Raw genomic sequence first — 714 nt, forward strand, 5'->3', positions numbered from 1 at the left:
AAAATTTAAAAAAAAAAAAAAAAAAAAAAAAAAATCATGTCGTGTGTAGTGGGAACACTCTCATTTAAAGTACACTGCCTACAGGACATTCAAAAAAAAAAAAAAAAAAAAAAAAATCGGATAAAACTCACAAGTGGGAACGAGCCTCAAGACTTACCATTTTTCAGATCCAGCAGCGCATTCTCTAGTGAGGTCTGGGAATATTTGGATTTACATTGGGCCCGGGCGGTTAATGCTCGATGTCCAAGCTCTTTGTTAACTCTACGCCAGAGGACAGTTTTGGCAACACCGTACTTGTCACACGCTTCCTTGAGAGTGGCACCACCTGGGGAAAGAAACGCAAGGGTGTCGTTAGCGTTGGTAAGGACTGTACTCGTACAACTAAGGCTTATCTACACAAATGCCGCCTGAAGATCCAAACCTATGAAAATGATAGACCTCTCACACTCTAGGAGACCTAAGTCGCGCGACTCTAGTGTGAGATGTCTCTATCATTTTCATAGGATCGGATTTTCAGGTGCGGCGGCTCTTGTCAACACACTACTCAAAGTTTCTTTCTTTTTAGTGACCTGTAGACAAAAACAAATGTCAGCCCAAAGCCATCACCCTAGCTAGAGGACTGATTGAGAGGCTGACAAAAAACGCTGACCCGTCTGAACACGGGAGAAGGGGAATTAAAAGAATATTTGACTTTTTTTTTTTAATATCCAAGAG

At 41.5% G+C, this 714-nt stretch overlaps 1 protein-coding gene across 1 annotated transcript in view; it reads right to left on the reverse strand.

The window, feature by feature from the left end:
• LOC103523700 overlaps positions 1–325 on the reverse strand; it is a gene marked incomplete at its 5' end in the record, with an annotated part of 20,155 nt that extends 19,830 nt beyond the window's left edge. Inside the window, one exon of the mRNA XM_008488721.2 lies at positions 158–325. Coding sequence (XP_008486943.2) covers positions 158–325 — 168 coding nt within the window. The remainder of the gene's footprint in view (positions 1–157) is intronic.
• Positions 326–714: the final 389 nt, after the last annotated feature.

The sequence above is a fragment of the Diaphorina citri genome, unplaced genomic scaffold (genome assembly GCF_000475195.1).
Source record: "Diaphorina citri unplaced genomic scaffold, Diaci psyllid genome assembly version 1.1 scaffold34264, whole genome shotgun sequence".
Classification (NCBI taxonomy): domain Eukaryota; kingdom Metazoa; phylum Arthropoda; class Insecta; order Hemiptera; family Psyllidae; genus Diaphorina; species Diaphorina citri.